The sequence below is a fragment of the Pseudorca crassidens genome, chromosome 2 (assembly GCF_039906515.1).
Source record: "Pseudorca crassidens isolate mPseCra1 chromosome 2, mPseCra1.hap1, whole genome shotgun sequence".
NCBI classification, from domain to species: Eukaryota; Metazoa; Chordata; class Mammalia; order Artiodactyla; family Delphinidae; genus Pseudorca; species Pseudorca crassidens.
The window spans coordinates 65,446,640-65,471,981 of record NC_090297.1 but is presented as its reverse complement, the minus strand read 5'-3'; the positions used below and the strand labels follow the sequence as shown (position 1 = coordinate 65,471,981).

Sequence of the window (25,342 nt, the reverse complement as noted above, 5' to 3'; positions counted from 1 at the left end):
TGCCCTGGTCCGGGAGGATCCCACATGCCGCTAAGCGGCTGGGCCTGTGAGCCATGGCGGCTGGGCCTGTGCGTCCGGAGCCTGTGCTCCGCAATGGGAGAGGCCACAACAGTGAGAGGCCCGCGTACCAAAAAAAAAAAAAAAAAAAACTAATAAACTATCATCTACTCTACAGTTTCACTTAATAGTTTAAAAAATAGTAAAAATTGTTTTCTAGTTTCATATATTACCTAATTTGTCTTACTACATGATGCGCTGTACTTAATCAATTATTAAAATTGTGAAAGCTTCTACTTGCATTGTTGGATTTCCCTCAACTTGTTACATTTTAATCGTTTCTTCACTTTTTTATTACTTGTGATATTATGATAACTTACTTAAAGATAATAATATAGCACTCCGTAATACTGGACACTCATAAAGTGATTGACATATTTAAAATAAACAGTAAACTCACTCTCAGGAATAATGCTTTTCTTGACAAAAAATAGCACCGAAGAGCACACATATATAATCAGAATTTTTGCAGACAAGGAAAGATAGCCCATTTTTAGTTCATTATACCAATCACCAGAAGGTCCTTCTTCTATAAGTTTCTATTTATATACTTGTAGTGATGAGTAAATACATTTTTCCCATGACCACTTAACACACACTAGATAGAACTGTTGTTGAAATTCTTGTGTTTATGTTGAGCTATACTTTACATTTTTCTCACTTTCACACATTTATTCTAAACTGACTTTTGGAGCAAACATACAAGCCTACTCTTCCATGTATGAGACATTATTTTAAAAATTTTTAAATTCTTCCTACACAACCAAATCTAATTCCTTTACTCTTCATAGGACATGTTTTCTGTGCTCACCCTAATGAAGGACATTTACTTGCTTCTGAATTTATTTCATTTTGTCAATGCATGTCTTAAAAAATGTTGCCCAGAAATGTTACCATTTTTTTTCCTGCTTGTTTGATGCTATACTTCTATTACTTCAGCAAGAAATTACATTCGCTTCTTAAAGGCAGATACATCACACTGTTCATTCCTATAGAACCTTTCTTCATCTTTTTTCCACAAATAATGCTATCAAATATGTTTTCCTTCAAAATTTTATATTAATACAAAGGATTTTATGATCCTTTGTTGAACTGCATGTCATTATTTTTGGACCTATATATTTGGACCTCTTAGATTTTATTAAAGTAAAATTCTGTCCTCTCTAAACTTATTGCTCAGAAGCAGAGAAATGTGCTATACCAATGGCTTTCCTTTTTCCTCAGAATCTTAGGGGAATGGTTCCAAGGATCCTGGTATGGGCTAGGGAGAGTGGGGGTAGTAAGCCAAGTAGAGGGAACTCTAGCTTTCCTAATCAGATTCAACCAGAGCAGGTGTTTTTGTTTTATTTTATTTTACAAATTAAACTTCTGATACAATTTGAAGAAATAGTTCAGGACTTAAGAATAGTTTGTGAAAATCACTGAACTATTTATAATCCTTTATGGACCCTCCAGTTCCATGAATAAAACTTGTCTTAATTGTGGTAGTTTAATAATAAAGGAAGGAGAGAGGGGGAGATTCTGAATATAAAGCATTTAAGAATCAATATAGAGAGGTTTTAAACAACATACCAATTAGCTTTTCCTCCATTGGTTATCCACATCTTCTGACCATTAATAATATACTCATCTCCTTTTTTTTCTGCTTTGGTCTTTATAGCAGCTACATCAGAGCCTGCTCCAGGTTCTGTTACACAGTAGGCCTTGAATATACGGAAATAAGAGAAAATAATTATATGTTAATTATTAAATTATGAACATTTAGAACCAGGAGGGTATTTTATTTTTTAAGTCAGTATTTTAAATACTTTAAAATACTTAACAATAAAATGTTCTTACAGAATCAAACTACTCAAATGTAAAAACATTTAATATGTAATTTAAAACTAGATGTAGGATACCAATAAACCATATCAAAAATTACATTGTTAGGTATCTTCAACCACGTTAAATAAATTTCACACGAACTCATTCATCCAAACATTTATTGAGTAGTATCTACCATTTACCAGGTTATGAAGGAGGAGATGTAAGAGCCAGAGATGAAAGACATCCTGTCTTCAAGATTTTTACAATGTAGCAGTGGAGATGAACATTATATTGTAATTATATATCTAAGTATTAAAGTCACACACAATGGGCTTAAGAAACTATCTTAGCTTTAGGGTGTCAGAAAGCTTCCCAGAGGTGATGTTTAAATTAGGTCTCAAAAAGGAAAAGGAATTCTTAGGCGGTAAGGAAAAGGGGGAATGTGTATTCCAGGAAGAAGTAATACATATGCAATGATACCGAGATAAGAAGCAGGGTTACTCAGTGTTTGTGATACAAAAGTACCAGATTCTATGCATTCTGTGCATGTAAGGGAATGGTAGAAATTAGTCTGGAAAAAAAGAAGGGAACAGATGACAAAGAACACTTTATATTACACTAAGAAGTTAAAATTTTATCTGGTGGAAAAAGGGAAGCCTCTTAATTAAGGCTCTTCAACAGATGTGTGACAAGATGTAAGCAGAATGGATAAAGGGAGTGGTGGAAGGCAAGCAATGGGTAGCTGAAGTTCATTCAAGTTTACTGAGTGACAGGTACTGGGAATACAAGGCCTAAAGACACAAGTTCCTTACCCTTAAGGTACTTATAGTCCAAAGAGAGAAACCTTAACAGTTAATTTTAATTCAAAGTAGTAAGGGTACATAGGGACATTAGAAATGACTACTTAGACCTGTAGAGGGTGGGAGGTGATGAGTGGTAAGTAAGATGAAAAGAAGAATAATAAGTAATACTCGTTGAAGGAGATAAGTCTTGAAGGACAAATAAGTGAGGCAAGCAGATCTAGGCATGGAAGAATGAAACAGCAGTTGTACAAGGCAAAGTACTAGCAGTTCAGTACTGGAATGTAAAGTATGAAAGTGAAAGCCATGAAAACAGGCTAAAAAGGCAGCCAGGGACCTGGTCCTGGAGGCTGAGGTGTATGCCATGCTAAGGAGAGCAGACTTTTATGCATTCAACAGAAGTTTATCAAACACTTGCTATTGTGCCACAGAACCTGGGCTTCAGGGAAATCCAGAGCAGCCTAGTGCGGAAAAGTGAGGAATATACATGCATTTTTCTGAGGATGTCAGATTCTAAAACGCGTTCACAAACTAAAAAAAAATATTAGATACCACTGCTATTGATGAAATGGAAACACAATGTTTTTGTAAATGCAGGAAAGTGACAGATTTACATTTTAGATAGTTTATTATTACAGAAGTATAAAGGACAGATTTAAGGGGAGATAATAATAATAACTTTTTACTATCTTCCAGGTGCTGTTCTAAGTACTTGACTCATTTAAACCTCACAATAATTCTTATGACACAAGTACTAGGTGTCTACATTTTATAAATAAGGAAACTGAGACAGTGAGGTTAAGTAATTTTCCCAAGTTCACAGATCTAGTAAGTGGCATAAATACCTACATAAGAGTGGAGTTAGGGACACAAATTATGCAAGAAAGAAAGCTTAAACTAAGAAGCAAGATAATGCAAGAAGATAAGATGAAGTTTAGAATTGTGGTGTGAAATCCACAGGACACAATGACTGAATAGGATGTTGGAGAGCTAAAGAGGATGTTATGATGACTCAATTTTTTAGTTTAGGAAGCTTCTAATTAGGGATAATCTCAAAGAGAAGCAGTACTATAGAGTGGGAAGAAAATAATTTGGTTTGGGACACACTTCACTTAAGATATTTGAGTCTAGGGCTTCCCTGGTGGCGCAGTGGTTGAGAATCTGCCTGCCAATGCAGGGGACATGGGTTCAAGCCCTGGTTTGGGAAGATCCCACATGCCGCGGAGCAACTAGGGCCGTGAGCCACACTACTGAGCCTGTGCGTCTGGAGCTTGTGCTCCACAACGAGAGGCTGCGACAGTGAGAGACCCGCACACCGCGATGAAGAGTGGCGCTCACTCACCGCAACTAGAGGAAGCCCTCGCATAGAAACGAAGACCCAACACAGCCAAAAATAAGTAAATAAAATAAATAAATAAATAAAAATACAAGTTGGAAAAAAAACATATTTGAGTCTAGCTAGGAAGAAATGTCTAATTGATAAGTTCATATAGGAGGGTAAAGGTCAGGCGAGAGATAAGGGCTGGAACTGGAGACTTAATAGACTACTCAGTGAATATACCAAAACTTAACACGAGACAGGGAGACTGATTTGCCAACTTAAGTCAAGAGTAAGCTTTATGTAAATCAACAGTGCTAATGCTATAAGCTATATTTACAAAAGAATAGTATCTACCTCTTCCTATCTTTGTGCTCTTTACACAATTCTTGGATGACACCTTTGGTCCAGAAGACCTTAATTAAGAAGAAAATACGGATTTATGAGAAAGAGACCTGGAAAATCTCAAAGAGACACATCTTTATTGCAACCCTCTGGATCTGTGAGAGAGAACAGGGCCCAGAAGGATCAGCTCCAGACTTGCTCCAACTCGAGGCTTTCAGTAACTCCCTTCTCTTCAAGCTCCCCACTCAGCCCAACATTTTAATCTTTCAGTCTTTCTCCCTCCTTCATCATCCTCTGTTTATTCACCTTTTCCATTCACCTGTCTCATTTTCTCATTCTTTCTGATTGCCCTGCTCTCTCACACTCACATCCCCTTGCAGATCATCTTTCTGTTGCAGACTATACTGATGGCCTATTTCCAAGAGCAGCAGGTTTGAATCAGCTCCAGTTTAAAATGAAGGTGGGGGCAAGGCCAGGAGGGGATATTAAAAAAAAAAAAAGTATCTAAAATAAGAGTGATGGAACCATGCTACTCTGTACTCATCAGACCATACTAGAGTACTATATTTAGCTCTATAATAATATTTTTGAGTCAATGATTACTAAGAAGGCGGTGGGACTTTACTGTGTTGTATGAAGAAAAGATGAAAAAATTGGGGCTAATTTGCTTAGAAAAAAGTAAGAGCCACATGACAGCCATATTAAAATACCTGAAGGGCTATACAGCCAAGGGAGAGGATTTGAACTGATAGGAGAAAACTAGTGTGAAATTATTCAAACTTATTGAACACCTATTATGGTATCAGGTGGTGAAGTTATAAAAGGAAATGACACAATCCTTTCCCTCAGAAGCATGCAATCTAGAAGAGCTTTCTAACAGTCAGGGACACTCCCAAATGGAGCTGCTTCAGGAAGTTGAGGCTCCTAGACATGAAAACATGAGCTAGATGGCCTTTTCACAGGTGTGCTATAGAGGAGATTCAGGTGTCATGTAGGTTAACTGCATTACTCTTCTACCTAGATGTTCAAAGATGTTTTCAGCATCACAACAAAAAAAGTATTATACAAATGAACTGCCCAGAAAAGATAACTCTTTAAAGTACCAAAATTATATTTTAAGTAACTTTGGGAATTTCTTTTCCTCTGAAATATGCTATTAGACATTCCTCTGCTTTATAATAAGGCATAGTTTTTATTTTTTTTAACTTTTTCATAAATTTATTTTATTCTTACTTATTTTGGGCTGTGTTGGGTCTTTGTTGCTGCACGCGGGCTTTCTCTAGTTGCGGCAAGCGGGGGCTCCTCTTCGCTGCAGTGCGCGGGCTTCTCATTGCGGTGGCTTCTCTTGTTGCGGAGCACGGGCTCTAGGCACGAGGGCTTCAGTAGTTGTGGCTTGCAGGCTCGAGAGTGCAGGCTCAGTAGTTGCGGCACACGGGCTTAACTGTTCCACGGCATGTGGGATCTTCCCAGACCACGGCTCAAACTCCTGTCCCGTGCGTTGGCAGGTGGATTCTTAACCAATGTGCCACCAGTGAAGCCCAAGGCATAGTTTTTAGAACTTATGAAGTGTATGAGTTTGTGTGTTGCCATGCACAATGGCTGGTTCTTCAGAGTTGCTCTTGTCTTATTTGATTGTTTCCTAGTAAGTAAAATTAACTTTATAATGCTCTTTCAGCAGAAGCCATTTTTGTTTCCAGTGCAACTTGTTCTCTTAAGTCAAGCAAATTAATAACATTCTTTTATGCATAATTATGTATGAAGAATTTATTATTTACTTAATTTGCATAATTCTATGAATTCTATAATTCTATGAATAATACATTTTGGGTAAGGATCTAAGGGTCTACCAGGTTGTTAACCTATGAGCAGGAACCCAGTTTTGGTGGGTTTTTTATTTATTTATTTTTTTGTGGGGGGGGGGCTGTGTTGGGTCTTCGTTGCTGTGCACGGGCTTTCTCCAGTTGCAGCGAGGGGGGCTACTCTTTGTTGCAGTGTGCGGGCTTCTCATTGCAGTGGCTTCTCTTTCTTGTGGAGCACAGGCCCTAGGCACATGGGCTGCAGTAGTTGTGGCATGCGGGCTCAGTAGGTGTGGCTCACTGGCTCTAGAGCGCAGGCTCAGTAGTTGTGGCACACAGGCTTAGCTGCTCTGCGGCATGTGGGATCTTTCCAGACCAGGGCTCGAACCCGTGTCCCCTGCATTGGCAGGCAGATTCTTAACCACTGTGCTGCCAGGGAAGTCCCAAGAGCCCAATTTTATTCATTGTTTTATTCCAAGTCCACCTGGTACACAGTATTCAAATATTTAAAATGAGTAGAACATTATACTTTTCTTTATTAGTGATGATATCACCACCTTATCTTTGTATAGTTTACTAAACAATTTTGCATTCATTCTCTACTAATTTTTTCTTTTTTGCCTTACACTCTAAAGTGATTGGAGGTAGTTCATATAATGCATGCTTTTTAAAAAATCAGGAATGAAGTGAAAATAAAGATAAACCGGAAAGAATAATATACTACAACACATGCTTCGAGGTTCAAATAATTACTAATGGAGGACTATAAAACTGGCTCTGTGCTTCCTACTTACCAAAACAAAAAAAAATACTATACTGTAGTTACAAGTGTAAACTGCCTATAAGCTGAAGTCTGGCATATAGCAGGGAACTCAGATATTGAGTAAATGAATGGATGAATGAATGGCAGTTAAAGAAAAACAAAGTATCCCCTGGCCATGAGGTATGAAAGAAATTACTATATTTTTGCAAAAGGGACACTATGTGAAGATATTCTTATAAAAACATAAGCATTTTGTTTTATGTTTACTATATCTTTTTAGATGTTATACGACCAAAATAGGTGTGTATAACAATACAGAAGAAAATACAGAAGAGACTTTGAGGCTAAGTAACTATATAAGATCATATTGCTATTATATGGCTTGAAGCCAGGTCTTAGGACCCCAAGTTCAGTGTTCAGTTACATTTCAGCTACTTCTCAGTTCCACTGGAAATACATGGTTTTATGACAAGAGTTTTCTTTATCATGTTATGCTTTTTCAGACACTTATGAGTTCTTAGACCATGTTTGGACAAGTAAGTTTACTGAATGTCTTGCCCATAACAAGCTTGTCCTAGTAGTCTAATACTTGTTTCCAGTTGTCTAATACTGCATATATTTTAGGTATATACTTTTTAAAATATATACTATATTTTAGGTATATACTTTTTGAAAGATTTAATCCAATCTTTGAAAAATAAATATGATTTCTAACTTATTATTGATATTTTAATACTATATGTGTAATATATATGCAATAATATAATTAGTTTTGATTTTTAGAAAATGTTTTTGCACTAAGTGGTATTAAAAAATAATTATAGTATCATCCTGATTTATTTCTGTACTCACTTTCCTCAGCAAGAGTATAACTGATCACATGATCTGGTAAGAGATTAAGTCTTACGAACATGCACTAACACTGTAACTGTAAATTAACTCCAAAAACTCATCATCTTTTTCTGTATCAATTTTTACCATGACATTATTATTATTATTAATTTTTTTTATTGGGTGCTTCAGGTCTTAGTTGTGGTATGTGGGATCTTCGTTGAGGCACGCAGGATCTTTCATTATGGCACACGGGCTTCTCTCTTGTGTGGCGTGCAGGTTTTCTCTTCTCTAGTTGTGGAGCACAGGCCCCAGGACGTCTGGGCTCTGTCGTTGAGGCACGTGGGTTCCAGGGCACATGGGCTCTGTAGTTTGCAGCACGCAGGCTCTCTAGTTGAGGCACATGAGCTCAGTAGTTATGTCGCACAGGCTCAGTTACCCTGCAGCACGTGGGATCTTAGTTCCCTGACCGGGGATCAAACCCACGTCCCCTGCATTGTAAGGTGGATTCTTTACCACTGGACCACCAGGGAAGTCCCCTACCATGACATTATTATTTTTTTTTAATAAATTTATTTATTTATTTTTGGCTGCATTGGGTCTTCGTTGCTACGTGTGGGCTTTTCTCTAGTTGCGTCGAGGAGGGGCTACTCTTCGTTGCGGTGCATGGGCTTCTCATCGCAGTGGCTTCTCTTGCTGCGGAGCACGGGCTCTAGGCACATGGGCTTCAGTAGTTGTGATGCACGGGCTCAGTAGTTGGCTCGTGGGCTCTAGAGCGCAGGTTCAGTAGTTGTGGCGCACGGGCTTAGCTGTACCGCAGCATGTGGAATCTTCCCAAACCAGGGCTCGAACCCATGTCCCCTGCATTGGCAGGCAGATTCCTAACCACTGCACCACGCAGGGAAGTCCGACATTATTTTTAAAAGCAAAAATCTAAGGAATTTAAATATTCAACAATAGGGAATAGTGAAATAATATATAGTACATCAATTAGATAGCATATTATGTAGTCATAAATATCACAGTATTTAAAAAGAAGTAGAGCATAAGAAAATGCTCGTTATGTTAAAAAGGATGTAAAACTGCATATATAATATGACCTTAATTGTGAAAAATACATTTATATGTATTAAAAAATCTAATAGAGTATACAATAAGACAGTTATAGCAGTTAACTTCATATCTGAGGGATTACAGACATTTTTGTTCTTCTTCATACCTTTCTAAATCTTCTATACTATTTTTACAATCTGAAAGTTTTTAAAATATTAATTCTAAAAAGTTTAAATAAAACATATTATATGTAGTATAATTTTATAAATATTATTGAGAGTTAACTGACTCTCAGTAGAAATTAATCAATATTTTTCATTAATATACCTATTGACTATTTTCATTTTCACCCTTGGCTTCATATTTTGAGTACATCAATTGCACTAGATACATATTTGAATAATATTATGCACTAGAAGGGGGAAAATGTACAGTAAACCTTTATTAATTCAGAAGTTAGAATAATTTAGGGACTAGAGTGAATGTATTTTTACATATACTGAAGATATTAATAACAAAACTGCCAAAGAAATGTTTAAAATACTTGAACTACTTTTAAAGACTCTAATATTTTAGAAATACCTATTTATAAACAGTAAGATAATTACAAATATTCATATCAGTGTATAAGTTAGGTTCTCCAAAGCATCTCTATGCTACAATTTTTTAGCCTATTTCTAATATTATATACATTACAAGAAAAGAATCTGGATGTTTCACACAATTCTTAGACAATATTGAGAATTAGCCTACTAAGTAACTCTCACCTGTTAAAACAAATTGACAACTAAGTAGGAAATACATATAAATGTCTTCATAAGTTTACCTGAAATTTAGGTACCTGAAATAAATAAAAAACATTTATTTTCAAATACTAATTTCTACTCTTTCAGACCAATTCTCACAGCTCAAAATGATAACAATTTACTATATTTTGGTATCACAATCACACCCTAGACTGAAATCTGTTTGACTAATAACCAAAGAAAGAAAAATCCTATGTAAAGTCACTTTCAGTATAGAACTGCAGCATGCATGTGTGTAAAATGTATAAGAATATCTTTCATAAAAAAATCCAATTTAGGGACTTCCCTGGCAGTCCAGTGGTTAAGACTCTGTGCTTCTACTGCAAGGGGCACAGATTTGATCCCTGGTTGGGGAACTAAGATCCCGCATGCCTCATGGCACAGCCAAAATTAATTCCAATTTAAAAATTTGTTGAGGGCTTCCCTGGTGGTGCAGTGGTTGAGAGTCCGCCTGCCGATGCAGGGGACATAGGTTCATGCCCCGGTCCGGGAAGATCCCACATGCTGCGGAGCGTCTGGGACCGTGAGCCATGGCCGCTGAGCCTGTGCGTCCTGACCCTGTGCTCTGCAACAGGAGAGGCCACAACAGTGAGAGGCCCCCATACCGAAAAAAAAAAAAAAAAAAATTGTTGAGTAGTTCTCAGAAAATTAAATAAAATCTATAAATATCCTCCTGAAGTCACTCAGTGATTCAACAAACAAACTGTTATCTTTTCAGTCATATTAATTTCTTATTAGTTCAAAAAACTACTAGTTCAAACACCTACTGTCATGTATTCCATCTGAACTTCCTGACACAACTGCTCAGTTCTAGAGCTCTGGAGTGCTCCATTAAGTAGCTATTACTTTCCTGGAAATAAGCTAGAGGATTGTTATGATACTTTTCTGGCATCCCAGAAACATTATAAGTAGGTATCTTTCTTCTGGAAATAAGCAAGAGGATTATTTTATGACACTTTCTGGCATCCCAGAGACATCACTGTACCTAAATATGTTGCTTTTGCCTTAATGTGCTGTAGCCCAGTGTATACATACAGACTGAAAGGGAAAAAGAGCACACTTATTCACTTCTTTAAATGTGAAATAAAGCAGCAGCTACACATACTCACACACATCATTGGCTCCTCAGTCAGTCTCCCCAAATATTTCTTTTGTTGTTGATCATTTCCAGCAATAATAACAGGCATTTGCTATCAACCAAAGAAAAGTGATATTAAAAAAGCAAGATATTTTAAAATTAGGTATGTAAATTGAAATACTTAATTCAAAACATGAGAACTATTTTTCCCCAAGGGTAAGTCCAAAGAATTGGCCTTTATTCTGCTTCTAAGTTAGAGAGCTAAAACCACAAGGATATAAATCTATTAATCCAAGTATTTTCATAAAACAAAGTTATATAGGACTTGTTGGTAATATAATATATAAAAATCTACTGTAATAAGATACACAAGTAGAGAATTAAATTTATGGACTTCCCTGGTGGCACAGTGGTTAAGAATCCGCCTGCCAATGCAGGGGACACGGGTTCGAGCCCTGGTCCGGGAAGATCTGACATGCCACGGAGCAACTAAGCCCGTGTGCCACAACTACTGACCCTGCGCTCTAGAGCTCGTGAGTCACAACTACTGAGCCCGTGCACCACAACTACTGAAGCCCACGTGCCTAGAGCCCGTGTTCCGCAACAAGAGAAGCCACGCAATGAGAAGCCTGCGCACTGCAATGAAGAGCAGCCCCCACTCACTGCAACTAGAGAAAGCCTGCCCACAGCAACGAAGACCCAATGCAGACAAAAATAAACAAACAAAAAAAGAATTAAATTTACAATAAATGACATGGTATATATGATCAGGTGTCCTAAGAATTACTCACTACATTTCAGCATTGCCAGCAGTGGCAGCAAGCCATCCCAATCCTTCTCCTGAATGCCCTTACCTAAGAATTGCCACTGAAGCCACAGCCAAAGTGTACAGTTTCCCACAGAGACAGCTAGGACTCCAAGTACTAAATACAACAGCCAAAATGATCAACTCATGGAAAAGAACTCCAGGCTTCACTGCAGAATCTCGTGTTCCTTTTTAAAGAAAACTGTGTTCCACCAGCTAACCTAACTTAGTACTGTTTCATTAACAACAGCTCAGTTAAGCAATTCATTTTCTAGGTAACTTACCCCCAGAGAATTTCCTTCAATAGCAGTCTGAACCCCTGTACATCCATAAGCCATTTCTTCAGTAATTAGACAGCTATCAAAAGTTCCAAGTCCAAGACCTCCTACAGTATCAAAATGTTTTAAGAGCCCATTATAACATATAGCACACCTCAATAGAAATAAGGGTCAACTATTTAAATTACTTCCAATATAACCTAATTGATTTTAACAGCAAATTTGCAAAAACAGTATCTATAACACTAGAAACTAAAAGTTTTCTGGCTAGTACAGTAACAAAGTATACTTCTCTAAAATAAGTTTTAAAATTTCAAAAAATTCTCTTACTATTTGTAATCTGGACCTGTCTTCCTGTTTCAGCTTGATTTTGTAAAAACTTGATTCAACTCTGCTAAAATTTTAACCTTTTGACTGACGAAAGGAGTGAAAGGAAAGTCTCAATAAAATGTAAAATCAAAGGTAGAATTAAAATGCAACAAATCAACTAACTGTAGAGATAGAAGTTACCAAGGATTAGGATCAAGTTAACATCGGAACCAGTTATAAAGAAGGAAGAATGCCTCTAAGTGTTGAGTACAAGGCTTCTAAAAGCTGACAAGTACTGAAGTCTGAACAGTGGCACAAAGGTAGAAAGCCATTTAATGGCAACAAATATCTGAAAGAATGACTGAATAGAATTTCAAAATTCTTCTTGTACATAGGCATTCTAGAATTAAAAATGTAAAGAAAGCTTACCACAACTTTCTGGAATGTGTGTATTCAATAAACCAAGTTCCCAGGCTCTTTTAATTAGTGGGACAGGGTACTGAAAGAAAAAAATAATAATAAAGATAAAAGCCAGTTATATTTAAAATCTATTTATATTTAAAATCTTGTAAAATATGTCAAAGACTTTTCTCTCCTTAAAATGCATAAACCTACCTCGCCAGTCTTATCGTATTCTGCAGCAACTGGGATTATTTCCTCCCTGGCAAATTTACGAGCAGTAGCTTGAAATTCTTTCTGCTGTTCAGTGAACGCTAAGGGAAAGTTATTTAGAAAACATTAAAATAGGACAATGAGTTGAGGGAAATGAAGTATGTGGAAATTTATATTTATAATGGAGAATTTAAACCAGGATAACAAGAAAGTCAGACTGCAATGTGCCTTCAGACTAATCAAGATTTCACTGTGCTATATGAATAAATCTATATCGATACTCATGCCAAAAAAGTAGGTAAGATTTCTAGCTTTTACAAATGAGTAACAGATATAAACTTGAGTTTTCCTCTTCCAAGTGTTAAGGTAAAAACAATTTTTCTTACTTATTATTAGTTCCAAAGCAGACTCATCAAACTTTGACTAACACTAAAATAAAACTAATACATATGACAATGCCCTGATCTCAAGAATCAATCTAATTAGGGAGATAAGATATGACCAGTGACCACAAACCAATAAAACTTGTTCCAAAATATCATATAATACTAATATCATAATTTCAGTTTTACTCCTCCTTTAAACTCAGATAATTTAAGCTTATAAATTAGCACAAAGCAACTGGCAAAAGTGGTGGGAAAGCTTCTCAAATTAATGAAGTGAATAGGGTGACTGGACCGAGGACAGAAGCCAATTACCACCATACTTTTAAAAATCCATACTATCAAAGGATAGGTAAAATTTTAAAAAGATATAGGGTATTTCAGGTAAGAAGCATGAGAAAAAAGGTAGAAAGGCAAGAATGAGCATGAATGTTTAGGAGTATAGTAATCATTTCTATAGGGATGTATGAAATAAAATATAAAAGACATTAGAAATTCGGTGTTGAATCTCTCATTGTATAAATAAGGAAACAAAAGCCCAGACTAAGGAAACGATAGCTCCAGAGTCTTACAATGAATTAGCAATAAAAGTATACTTAGCATTTCAGTCTAGTGTTCTCTACATCACAACTTTACTTCTAAAATTGGGGCCAATTCGTATCAAAATTGTGAGTGGGTAAAGGGGAGGGAAGGCAAGGATCTATTAGGTATTATTTGAGAATCTACTTTGATCCAGTTACTATGTGCTAGGACTTCACATATGTCATATAATTTAATCTTCAAATAAATCCTCTGTTGTAGATATTATCCCCATTTTATAGCTAAACAACCAGGTGCAACTGGTCATAGGTGTTATCCCTATTCCTTTTCTTGAGCTCCACAATCTCCCTCCTAAACACTTGTATCTATCTCATCTTCTGTCAGTCAGCGAACCACCATAGATTTCTCCTGCTAGTCTCTTACTATTGAGTATGAATCTGTACGTGACAAACTGAAACTAAGGAGCAACCATACCAAACCTATGCTAACATCTCAATAAGAAAATAAGATCCAGTGTCCCAAACTGCTATCCTCATGCTGTTTCAAAATTTTCACTTAATTCTGTTAAAAAAAAAAAAAACTTTATAAAGATGTTAACAATCTTAAAAAATAAAATAAAAACCAAAAATGATACCCCTAGGGAGTTTTGAGTTTGTTATTTCTACCTGGGTGTGAGTTAATTAGCTCAGCTGCCTTTTAACTATTTTCTGAGACCAAGTGAACTGAGAAAATGGGTTTTCAACTAGAGGAAACGTAATAATTTTGAAGCAAAAAGCACTTTAGGGGGCAAAGGATGCTGAAGAAAGGGATTATTTTTCAAATTTTTTGCCTGGGTGGGGCTCTTCATTTTAGAGAGAAAAGGGAAGCAAAATTTTATTCCTTTTCCCTCCGACACCACATGGCTCCCTGATCCCCAAACTGAGAACCATATGTACTAGCACCAAACTGCAGTTCAGATATATTATGGACAAACCAGGCTCTGGCTTATTAGCAGGCACCTAGCACTTTGTAACTAATAAGTGTTTAAGAAGTATTTGTTGCATTCATTTCTAAGTTGAAGACTAGTCATATGTAGCAGTGAATTTGTTATTTATTTGGGGATATATACTTAAGAAAAATGGCAGAAATATGTATGTATGCTGCTAATACAGATTTATGTATAGGGTATTATGATGGAGAAGAAAACAAGATCAGGAAGAATGGGTATGACTAACTGTGAACAACCTGTGGATGGTGATTGGTTCTATTCACTGACAGACATTACTAAGTTTGTTTACAAACATGTTTCAGATAAATACATATAGAAAGCTGCATACATACAACAAACAAAAGTTTAAAATCAAAACACAGAACAAAACATATACCAAAACTAAATCCTGATCCAGGTTCACGGTGTTGGACAGCTTTCGTATGTTGTGATCTCCAGTCAAAGCGAGAAAGACTTCTCAGTACCTACAAAGAACAATTTTATTACAATAAATTTGATAAATTAAACATGAGTCAAATAGAATACTGACAACACAAGTGAGTAGAACAGCTTCTTTGACCATATTCAAGAAAACAGTTTAAGTCATTACTTAAATGCTCTCAACCATAATTTGACTTCTGTATTAAGCCAATTATCAGATATTTGAACACCTATCATAAAGGAAATTCTTTTTTAAAAAAATGCAATGTGGAGAGATTGGTTCAAGATGGCGAAGTAGAAGGATGTGCGCTTACTCCCTCTTGTGAGAGCACCAGAATCACAACTGCTGAACAATCATCGACAGGAAGACACTGGAACTCACCAAAAAAGATAGCCCACTACCAAAGACAAAGGAGAAGCCGCAATAAGATGGGAGGAGGGGCGCAAGCACAATAAAATCAAATCCCATAACCACTGGGTGGGTGACTCACAAACTGGAGAACAATTATACCTCAGAAGTCCACCCACTGGAGTGAAGGTTCTGAGCCCCATGTCAGGCTTCCCAACCTGGGAGTCCAGCAATGGGAGGAGGAATTCCCAGAGAATCAGACTTTGAAGGCTAGTGGGATTTGATTGCAAGATTTCAACAGGACTGGGTGAAACAGAGACTCCACTCTTGGAGGGCACAAAGTAGTGTGCACATCGGGACCCAGGGGAAGGAGCAGTGACCCTGTAGCAGACTGAACCAGACCTACCTGCTAGTGTTGGAGGGTCTCCTGCAGAGGTGGGGGGTGGTTGTGGCTCACCACGGGGACAAGGACACTGGCAGCAGTTCTGGGAAGTACACCTTGGTGTGAGCCCTCCCAGAGTCTGCCATTAGCCCCACCAAAGAGCCGGGTAGGTGCAAGTGCTGAGTCGCCTCAGGCCAAACACCCAACAGGGAGGGAACTCAGCCACACCCATCAGCAGACAAGTGGATTAAAGTTTTACTGAGCTCTGCCCAACAGAGCAACAGCCAGCTCTACCCACCACCAGTCCCTCCCATCAGAAAGCTGGCACAAGCCTCTTAGATAGACTCATCCATCAGAGGGCAGACAGGAGAAGCAAGAAAAACTACAATTCTGTAGCCTGTGGAACAAAAACCACATTCACAGAAAGACAGACAAAATGAAAAGGCAGAAGACTATGTACCAGATAAAGGAACAAGACAAAACCCCAGAAAAACAACTAAATGAAGTGGAGATAGGCAACCTTCCAGAAAAAGAATTCAGAATAATGATAGTGAAGATGATCTAGGACCTCGGAAAAATAATGGCAGCAAAGATCAAGAAGATGCAAGAAATGTTTAGCAAAGACCTAGAAGAATTAAAAAACAAACACCTAGGAGAATTAAAGAACAAATAAACAGAGATGAACAATACAATAACTGAAATGAAAACTACACTAGAAGGAATCAATAGCAGAATAACTGAGGCAGAAGAACGGATAAGTGACCTGAAAAACAGAATGGTGGAATTCACTGCAGCGGAAAGAATTAAAAAAAAGAATGAAAAGAAATGAAGACAGCCTTAGAGACCTCTGGGACAACATTAAACGCAACAACATTCATATTATAGGGGTACGAGAAGGAGAAGAGACAGAGAAAGGACCCGAGAAAATATTTGAAGAGATTATAGTCGAAAACTTCCCTAACATGGGAAAGGAAATAGCCACCCAAGTCCAGGAAGCCACCCAAGTCCAGGAAATAGCCACCCAAGTCCAGGGAGCACCCAAGTCCCAGGTAGGATAAACCTAAGGAGAAACACGCCAAGACACACAGTAATCAAACTGACAAAAATTAAAGACAAAGAAAAATTATTAAAAGGAACAAGGGAAAAAGGACAAACAATATACAAGGGAACTCCCATAAGCTTAACAGCTGATTTCTTAGCATAAACTCTACAAGCCAAAAGGGAGTGGCATGATATATTTAAAGTGATGAAAGGGAAGCACCTATAACCAAGATTACTCTACCCAGCAAGGATCTCATTCAGATTCAATGGAGAAAACAAAAGCTTCAGACAAGCAAAAGCTAAGAGAATTCAGCAGCACCAAACCAGCTCTACAACAAATGCTGAAGGAACTTCTCTAAGTGGGAAACACAAAAGAAAAGGTCCTACAAAAACAAACTCAAAACAATTAAGAAAATGGTGATACGAACATACATTTCAATAATCACCTTAAATGTGAATGGATTTAATGCTCCAACCAAAAGACACAGGCTTGTTGAATAGATACAAAAACAAGGCCCATGTATATGCTGTCTGCAAGAGACTCAGTTCAGAACTAGGGATGCATACAGACTGAAAGTGAGGGGATGGAAAAAGATATTCCATGCAAATGGAAATCAAAAGAAAGCTGGAGTAGCAACAATCATATCAGATAAAATAGACTTTAAAATAAAGAATGTTACAAGAGACAAGAAAGGACACTACATAATGATCAAGGGATCAATCCAAGAAGAAGATATAACAATTATAAATATATATGCACCTAACATAGGAGCACCTCAACACATAAGGCAAATGCTAACACCTATAAAAGAGAAAATCCACAGTAACACAATAATAGGGGACTTTAACACCTCACTTACACCAATGGACAGATCATCCAGAAAATTAATAAGGAAACACAAGATTTAAAAGACACCATAGACCAGATAGATTCAATTGATATTTAAAGGACCATCTGAAAACAACAGATTACACTTTCTTCTCAAGTGCACATGAAACATTCTCCAGGACAGATCACATCTTGGGTCACAAATCAAGCCTCGGTAAATTTAAGAAAACTGAAATCACATCAAGCATGTTTTCCGACCACAACAGTATGAGATTAGAAATAAATTACAGGGGAAAAAAAAAGTAAAAAACACAAACACATGGAGGCAAAACAATACATTACTAAATAACCAAGAGATCACTGAAGAAATCAAATAGGAAATCAAAAAACACCTAGGGACAAATGACAATGAACACATGACGAACCAAAACCTATGGGATGCAGCAAAAGCAGTTCTAAGAGGGAAGTTTATAGCAATACAACCCTACCTCAAGAAACAAGAAAAATTTCAAATAAACAATCTAACCTTACACCTAAAGAAACTAGAGAAAGAAGAACAAAGAAAACCCTAAGTTAATAGAAGGAAAGAAATCATAAAGATCAGAGCAGAAATAAATGAAATAGAAACAAAGAAAACAATAGCAAAGATCAATAAAACTAAAAGCTGGTTCTTTGAGAAGATAAACAAAATTGATAAACCTTTAGCCAGACTCATCAAGAAAAAGAGTGAGGAGTCAAATCAATAAAATTAGAAATGAAAAAGGAGAAGTTACAACAGACACCACAGAAATACAAAGCAACATAAGAGACTACTACAAGAAACTCTATGTCAATAAAATGGACAATCTGGAAGAAATGGACAAATTGTTAGAAAGGTATAACCTTCTAAGACTGAACCAGGAAGAAATAGAAAATATGAACAGACCAATCACAAGTAATGAAATTGAAACTGTGATTAAAAATCTTCCAACAAACAAAAGTTCAGGACCAGATGGCTTCACAGGTGAATTCTATCAAACATTTAGAGAAGAGCTAACACCTATCCTTCTCAAACTCCTCCACAAAAGTGCAGAGGAAGGAACACTCCCAAACTCATTCTATGAAGCCACCATCACCCTGATACCAAAACCAGACAAAGATACTACAAAAAAAGAAAATTGCAGACCAATATCACTGATGAATATAGATGCAAAAATCCTCAACAAAATACTAGCAAACAGAGTCCAAAAACACATTAAAAGAATCATACACCATGATCAAGTGGGATTTTTCCGAGAGATGCAAAGATTCTTCAATATATGCAAATCAATCAATGTGATATACCGTATTAACAAACTGAAGAATGAAAACCATATGATCATCTCCATAGATGCAGAAAAAGCTTTTGACAAAATTCAACACACATTTACAACAAAAACTCTCCAGAAAGCGGGCACAGAGGGAAACTACCTCAACAAAATAAAGGCCATGTATGACAAACCCACAGCAAACATCATTCTCAATGGTGAAAAGCTGAAAGCATTTCCTCTAAGATCAGGAACAAGACAAGGATATCCACTCTCTCCACTCTTATTCAACATAGTTTTGGCAGTCCTAGCCACAGCAATCAGAGAAGAAAAAGAAATAAAAGGAATACAAATCAGAAAAGAAGTAAAACTGTCACTGTTTGCAGATGACATGATACTATAAATAGATAATCCTAAAAATGCCACCAGAAAACTACTAGAGCTAATCAATGAATTCAGTAAAGTTGCAGGATATAAAATTAATGCACAGAAATCTCTTGCATTCCTATATACTAACAACGAAAGATCAGAAAGAGAAATTAAGGAAAGAATCCCATTAACCATTGCAACAAAAAGAATAAAATACCTAAGAATAAACCTACCTAAGGAGGCAAAAGACCTGTACTTGGAAAACTATAAGACACTGATGAAAGAAATCAAAGATGACACAAAGATGACACAAACACAAACAGATGGAGAGATATACCATGTTCTCAGATTGGAAGAATCAATATTGTGAAAATAACTCTACTACCCAAAGGAATCTACAGATTCAATGCAATCCCTATCAAATTACCAATGGCATTTTTTACAGAACTAGAACAAAAATCGTAAAATTTGTATGGAGACACAAAAGACCCCCAATAGCCAAAGTACTCTTGAGGAAAAAAAAATGGAGCTGGAGGAATCAGACTCCCTGACTTCAGACTATAATACAAAGCTCCAGTAATCAAGACAGTATGATACTGGCACAAAAACAGAAATACAGATCAATGGAACAGGATACAAAACCCTGAGACAGACACACAAATATGGTCAACTAATCTATGACAATGGAGGCAAGGATATACAATGGAGAAAAGACAGTCTCTTCAGTAAGTGGTGCTGGGAAAACTGGACAGCTACATGTAGCAGAATGAAATTAGAACACTCCCTAACACCATACATAAAAATAAACTCAAAATGGATTAAAGACCTAAATGTAAGACCGAACACTATAAAACTCTTAGAGGAAAACATAGGAAGAACACTCTGACATAAATCACAGCAAGATGTTTTTTGACCCTCCTCCTAGAGTAATGGAAATAAAAACAAACAAATGGGACCTAATGAAACTTAAAAGCTTTTGCACAGCAAAGGAAACTATAAACAAGACAAAAAGACAACCCTCAGAATGGGAGAAAATATTTGCAAATGAATCAATAGGCAAAGGATTAATCTCCAAAATATATAAACAGCTCATGCAGCTCAATATTAAAAAAACAACCCAATCCAAAAATGGGCAGAAGACGTAAATAGACATTTCTCCAAAGAAGACATACAGATGGCCAAGAGGCACATGAAAAGCTGCTTAACATCACTAATTATTAGAGCAATGCAAATCAAAACTACAATGAGGTATCACCTCACACCCGTTAGAATGGGCATCATCTGAAAATCTACAGACAACAAATGCTGGAGAGGGTGTGGAGAAAAGGGAACCCTCTTGCACTGCTGGTGGGAATGCAAATTGATACAGCCACTATGGAGAGCAGTATGGAGGTTCCTTAAAAAAACTAAAAATAGAATTACCACATGACCCAGCAACCCCACTGCTGGGCACACAGCCAGAGAAAACAATTCAAAAAGACACAAGCACCCCAATGTTCACTGCAGCACTATTTACAATAGCCAGGTCATGGAAGCAACCTAAATGCTCACTGACAGATGAATGAATAAAGAAGATGTGGTACATATATACAATGGAATATTACTCGGCCATAAAAAGGAACAAAATTGGGTCATTTGTAGAGACATGGATGGACCTAGAGACTGTCATACAGAGTGAAGTAAGTCAGAAAGAGAAAAACAAATATTGTATATTAACACATATATGGAAAATCTAGAAAAATGGTACAGATGAACCATTTGCAAGGCAGAAATAGAGACACAGACGTAGAGAACAAACGTATGGACACCAAGGGGGGAATGCTGTGGGGGGGGGATGAATTGAGAGACTGGGATTGACATGTATACACTAATATGTATGAAATAGATAACTAATAAGAAACTGCTGTATAAAAAATAAATAAATAAAATAAAATTTTTAAAAAATGTAATGCAGGGCTTCCCTGGTGGCGCAGTGGTTGAGAGTCCGCTTGCCGATGCGGGGGACGCGGGTTCGTGCCCCGGTCCGGGAAGATCCCACATGCCGCGGAGTGGCTGGGCCCATGAGCCATGGCCGCTGAGCCTGCACGTCTGGAGGCTGTGCTCCGCAACCGGAGAGGCCACAACAGTGAGAGGCCCGCGTACCGCAAAAAAAAAAAAAGAAAAGAAAAGAAAATGCAATGCAACTAAAACTGATTAGTAGTATTTGCACTACTAACATGGAGTGTTTCCAAGACAAATACCAATCAGGGGTAGTGGTAGACTTAGAACCACTATTCGAGAAATCTCATCTACAAGTTCTAGAACATTTGTGATTGGGGAGTTGGAACGGGGGTGGGGGGGGCAACAATAGTATGGTACCATACATTCAAGAGTTGCCTAGTCCATCAACTTTGATACCCTGTCTCTGGAGAGCCTCCCAGGAATGCCTCTGGGAATCTTCCCCTTGGAGGATCCCATTTTCTACGATACCTCACTTTATTTAATAAAACAAATTAGCCTAAAACAATTTTCTATATTTTCTGCTGTTGTCTGTAAGTATTCTTAGAATATTCTAAGCCAAGGGTAAGCACACTATGGTATCCACCAGTTTTGTAAATAAAATTCTGTAGGAACACAGCCATACCATATTGTCTATTGCTGCTTTCACAGCAGAGTTGTGAAACCATAAGGTCCACAAAGCCAGAAATATTTACTGTCTCTTTACAGTGTCAACCCTATTCTAAACCATTAATATACTACTTGTCTTAATACCTGAAATACATGCATATTTCTTCAAAAAATATATATAAAAAATATAAGCAGATATTATTCCTTTGCAATCCATTTTTATACTCACAACAGTTCAATGTACACAAAAAGTAACCACTCGCATTTATTAAAGTTATCAAACTGGAAATCATACTGGAACTCCCAAGTAAATGTTTGAGGACAGCCAAAATTACACAATTTATACTTCAAGGAATTTGATGGAACTAAATTCTAGTAAGCTAGACATTGAAAGAAAAGAGCAACTCAACAATATACTAAAAGATCAAGAATTGAACTTGCTTATGTTTTTCAAAATCTGTGAAAAGACAGTGTCCACTTTGTAGATGACAACTTGAACTTGTAAACAGAATTATCTACATTTAAGGTGACAATGAAGACTGTCAAATATCTTAATTGAAATAACCCTTTCAAAGTGATAACATACTTTATACTACAATTTTGAAAAAAATAGAGTACAAAAATTCATATCTTCTTTGCAATTTTCATTAATTTTATTTTGGAAGTAAAACATGGTTTCTCTGATACTCATTGTCCCGTCATCATAGACCAAACCTATTCTTCTTTAGTCACATTCCACGTATTAATGCACTGCATCTTTCGGTCAATCCTAAGATTAAGGAACTATTTTTATTCTTATGTTGCATATGTAGAAACTGAGGCTCAGAAAAGTCAAGTAAAATTGGCCAAGGTCACTCTACTTACTATTAGGAACCAGGATTATTATTCTAACATTTACTATCATGAACTCATGCCATCAACCACCTTGCTATACTGCGCTTTCAATTTAAGTATCCTAATTGGTTATTAGATTCCAAAAAACAAACAAACAAAAAAAACCCCACAAAAATCAGACCAAAAAACTTGACCCTTCTAAATGTGTTTTGACAGCATTGCACAAAATTAGACCTCACAATACAGGTAAAATGGTCTGCTGGGAGACTTTAAATAGGGAATTATTAGTGTATCTAAAATAATTTACAAAAAGTTTACATATGATTTTTCAGGAAAACATGTTATGTAAAACAAAGTACAAAGGTAGCTACAGCCAGGGAACAATGCCCAAAGCCCTATTAATTAACTTTTCAAACCTGGAAAATGAGGCTAATCTTACTGGGTAATTGCAGAGATGATTAAAATAAGATAATATCTTGGAAGCGTAATGCTATATAAATATTGGTTACTACTGTGAGCTCTCTGATCAGAACAATGGAATTCCAAACCTCCAAAAGGCAGCAACTTCAATCAAGCATTAACTCTGCAATAACAGCACAGATATAATTAAAGACTTTTGCATATTTCTTAGGAATTAGTCTTAGTTTTATGGGAGTGTCAAGAGATACAGAGGTATAAGTTTTCTGGATAGGTTTTTCTATTTCCTTTTTTTGCAAGATTGAGAAATCCCTCTTTTTTTCTGGTGTCAGAGTTTAAAATCATTTTTTAAATCCCCCAATCTCTGCCTTCAGAGTCCATTAACCTGCATAACAATGACAAATATTGGGCAAAAATCCATTAGAATTACTCTAAATTCTAAATCTGCTACTATTTTGGTACAGGGCATAACGTTCTTAATTATAAATGACATTTAAATGGCAGTCTTGTGTGACTATATAAATAATAAAGCTAGCAAAATATATCTAGTGACTGAGACAATTTAAAATCTGTGAGACAACACTAGAATATACAAACAAGCTTCAAAGAAAATTGTGCCGTATGATTTACTTTCCTCTTTTTTTAACGTACACGACGTGGAGGCGTCTCCCTCCATATTACGAAAGCAAAAGCATATTAAACTTTTTAAGTATCCTAATGAGCAGCTGCTCCGTTTTCCTTTTCCCCGTGACTTGACAGGCTGCAATTTGTAGTACAGGGGTCCTCAACCCCCGGGGCCGCAGGATACCAGGCCGCAGCCTGTTACGAACCAAGACGCACAACAGGAGGTGCGTGGTGGGCTAGCGAGCGAATCTTCACCTGGGCTCCGCATCGCTCGCATTACCTCCTGAACCATCCCCCCACCCCCATGGAAAAAATTCGTCTTCCATGAAACCGGTCCCTTGTGCGAAAAAAAGGTTGGGGACCGCTGTTGTAGTATACATCAATTGCAGAATAAAATTTACTTTATGACCTTCTTCTTAGGCTGGGGATAGAACGCCAGTAAAGAGTTTTCCCCAAGACATACTAGTTCAGCAAAAACTAGTTAGTTCAGGGTTGTAATTCTGAGGCACCGGCCAATTCAGAGATGGATTTACTTCGAGATAGGATGGGATTCCTCCGGAAAACCTTTGGAAGGGTCTCGGGCCAGAGAAAGATAAGCGATATTCTCAAAAGTGGACGCCGCCTATATCTGGGGCAGTTGCCGAGGGGATAGAGGAAACTGAAAACGCAGGAAGCATTCCGTCCCACAAGGAGAGGAGGGGGTGGGCGTGAAAGTCAGGGTCCGGAATCCAGGCTACTGCCAGAGGTGGGGTAAGGACGGCTAAGGCGCCCCGAAGCGGACTCCTTCCTTATCACCGCTTCCCACACCGACCCCCCCCGCCACACCTATTTCCGGTCCAGGTCCCCCTCGCCAAACACCACAAGCTCCATTTCCCACCCGCGCCGAGCCCTGCTCTTCCTCTCACCCCGCAGCTTCGCCTAAACAGCGCTGCCATGTTGACTCTCCGTCCGGCTACTCAGTCTCTAATCTACCAGTTTGTGCCAAGACCGCTGACACGTAGGACGCTGGACCCGTCTTGGCCCCGCCCATGTCTGGCACAGACCACCCTCCAGGGTGTGGGCGGGGCCCAGGGGGCGGGGCCTCCGAACGCTCAATAGGTGACCTCGCCTGCGCCTTCAGCGCCATCTTGGCGGCCTTGGTGTCTGAAGAGCCGCGAGGGGTGGTCCCTGAAAAGGGTTCGCTTCCCGCTTGTCCTTTGATTTTAGACGATGCGCCCTCTTGGGGGGAAGCTGAGGCTGACAGCGGTGTGGAGAAGGAACCGGGAGGGCGGCAATGGCGAGGGGGGCGGGAACTGGGCGGGCTGCTGGCGCCAAGCGGGGAACTGGCGGGGCACCGGGCTGGCGGAGAATCTGGGTGAGAGGGCGAGGTGAGGAGCCTGGCGAAAAGACGTCTCCCTGGCTTTCGACCTTGACTTTTAACCCGGAGAAACCTATCAAACCCAAATCATTTCTGCCTTGACGATTCAAAGTATACTTTACTCTCAAACGCTGGACACAAAGCTAAACGATGTTTTGTGTTGAAGAAAATTTAAACAAAGGGAATTTAATCAACGAAGTAAATTTGATCTTCCGGCATATTTCCAAGGCTACTTATTACTGTACACGTGTGTAGA

The 25,342-nt window shown here is 37.8% G+C and overlaps 1 protein-coding gene across 2 annotated transcripts in view; it reads right to left on the bottom strand.

Moving 5' to 3' along the window:
• ACADM (acyl-CoA dehydrogenase medium chain) overlaps positions 1-24,789 on the bottom strand; it is a 49,199-nt gene extending 24,410 nt beyond the window's left edge. Inside the window, exons 1-7 of one of the 2 annotated variants that reach the window (XM_067726598.1) lie at positions 24,635-24,789; positions 14,948-15,035; positions 12,664-12,761; positions 12,478-12,547; positions 11,746-11,846; positions 10,688-10,768; positions 1,630-1,760 (exon numbers count right to left, since the gene is read on the bottom strand). In XM_067726598.1, the coding sequence (XP_067582699.1) occupies positions 1,630-1,760; positions 10,688-10,768; positions 11,746-11,846; positions 12,478-12,547; positions 12,664-12,761; positions 14,948-15,035; positions 24,635-24,664 (599 nt within the window). In that variant the 5' untranslated portion in view covers positions 24,665-24,789. Of the gene's footprint in view, positions 1-1,629; positions 1,761-10,687; positions 10,769-11,745; positions 11,847-12,477; positions 12,548-12,663; positions 12,762-14,947; positions 15,036-24,634 lie in introns of those variants that run through there. The other variant, XM_067726599.1, reaches the window with a different exon arrangement.
• Between the last annotated feature and the right edge of the window lie 553 nt (positions 24,790-25,342).